The sequence below is a fragment of the Thermobia domestica genome, unplaced genomic scaffold (genome assembly GCF_964235325.1).
Source record: "Thermobia domestica unplaced genomic scaffold, izTheDome1.hap1.1 HAP1_SCAFFOLD_1884, whole genome shotgun sequence".
Classification (NCBI taxonomy): Eukaryota; Metazoa; Arthropoda; class Insecta; order Zygentoma; family Lepismatidae; genus Thermobia; species Thermobia domestica.
The window spans coordinates 3106-5026 of record NW_027657591.1 but is presented as its reverse complement, the minus strand read 5'-3'; the positions used below and the strand labels follow the sequence as shown (position 1 = coordinate 5026).

The 1921-nt window shown below is 40.8% G+C and overlaps 1 protein-coding gene across 1 annotated transcript; it reads left to right on the top strand.

Moving 5' to 3' along the window:
- Window positions 1–651: 651 nt before the first annotated feature.
- Window positions 652–1085, top strand: LOC145678117 (histone-lysine N-methyltransferase SETMAR-like; the record flags this gene model as incomplete). The annotated part of the gene is made up of 1 exon (XM_081748232.1): window positions 652–1085. A coding segment is annotated over exon 1 (434 nt), but the record flags the coding sequence as incomplete, so codon positions are not given.
- Window positions 1086–1921: the final 836 nt, after the last annotated feature.

Sequence of the window (1921 nt, the reverse complement as noted above, 5' to 3'; positions counted from 1 at the left end):
TAGCCCGACCTCAATCCGATTGAGCACACATTGGGCTACTCTGTCGTCGAATTGCTGTCCGTCTGCCATCTACATGGGCGCTTCCAGAGCTCCAAGAGGCACTAGTGCAAAAATGGGATGCATACCACAACAGCTGCTCGGTAACTTGCCGGAGTATGTTAACATGTTGTCGAGCTTGCTTTATGTGCGAGGACATCACATTCTATATTTACATCATTTATCGCGTTCAGACACCATTTTTCGTGTTCATATATTCTGGACCAATATTTTGTCCATACTCTGTAGATTCGCCATATGTGCGATTTTGTCTCTCATTTTTGCAATATAGTGTGCATTTGGAGATGATAATTTCTTTGAACAGCATAGTTTACTCGGCCTTCTTAATAATACGAAGGGCATACTGAAAATCGTGAGCAACATGTTTTCACAACCGTAATCTTTAGTTGAAACCAAGTGTATCATCTCAATCTACAGACCTTTCTTTTTTTCCAGACGTTGACGTTGACGTCTGTTGCTAGCACGTGGCCACAGACAGGATTTCCAAAATGGCGGGCAGCGTTCGACAACGTGCTGTAATTAAATTCCTTGTTAAAGAGAGCCTAAATCTGTTTCTGAAATTCACCGCAGACTGCAGCGTGCATATCCAGATATATGCAAAATTTTAAGGATGGAAACACGAGTATCGAAGATGAGTCTCGCAGCGGGCGCTCCACGGAACGCAACAAGGTAAAGGTTGATGAGATGATTAGGGGAGATAGGCGTATTACTGTTAATGAAATCGCTGCAAAACTTGGTATTGGACGCAGTGCGGTACAAGAAATGATTCACAGCTTAGGTTATAGGAAGGTTTATGGCTGCTGGCTCCCACGTTTATTAACCAAGGAACACAAACGTCAGAGACTAAACACTGCCCAAATTGTTCTTCACAGATTTAGACATGAAGGTAATGACTTTTTGAAGAGTATTGGGACTGGAGATGAAATCTGGTTCCATCATTATGAACCTGAAACAAAACGACAGAATATAGAATGGCACTACTTGAATTCGCCATCGAAGAAGAAAGCGAAGACAGTGCAGTCGGTAGGGTAAGTTATGGGAAGCGTCTTCTGGGATACACAGGGTTGCATTCTGGTCGACTTTCTTGAGCCTGGACAAACCATAAATTCAGCACGCTACATCCAGACACTTTTGAAGCTCTGTCGCTCCTTGCGTGATAAACGTCCTGGAAAGATCATCCTTCAACAGGATAATGCGCGTTCGCATACTGCACGTACCACTATGGAGCAGATCTGGAGATTTGGGTGAAAACATTTCCACATCCTCCCTACAGCCCCGACATGTTATCCTCCGACTACCATCTTTTGGATTTTGTGAAGGAACATATGCGAGGCCGTCGCTACGAGAAACTGGAGGATATTGCTTGGGCAAACAATGCGTCAGTGTCTACGGGCAGCTGGAACGAAATTCTATCGCAAGGTTATTTTCAAACTTCCAGAACGATACGGAAAATGTGTGCAAAAAAAAAAAAAAAAAAAAAAAATGCGTATGTGGAAAACTGAAAGAAAGGTCTGTAGATTGAGGTAATATATTTGATTTCACTTACAAATAAAGATTACGGTTGTGAAACAATGTTGCTCACAACTTAAAGTATGCTCCTCATAATAATAATAATAATAATAATAATAATAATAATAATAATAATAATAATAATAATAATAATAATAATAATCCTTAAGTAATGGGCATAAGAGTACTCGGAAATATGCGACAAACTCGATTCTGTGAAACTAACAACACATATTTAATAATGTTCAAGTTGGAGGATTCAGCAGGAAAGAGGTGTTGAAGTTCACCCTGATATTTCTCGAACCACACCTGAATACGTCTGGTTGTGTGTACTGGCACAATGTCATCTTGGAAG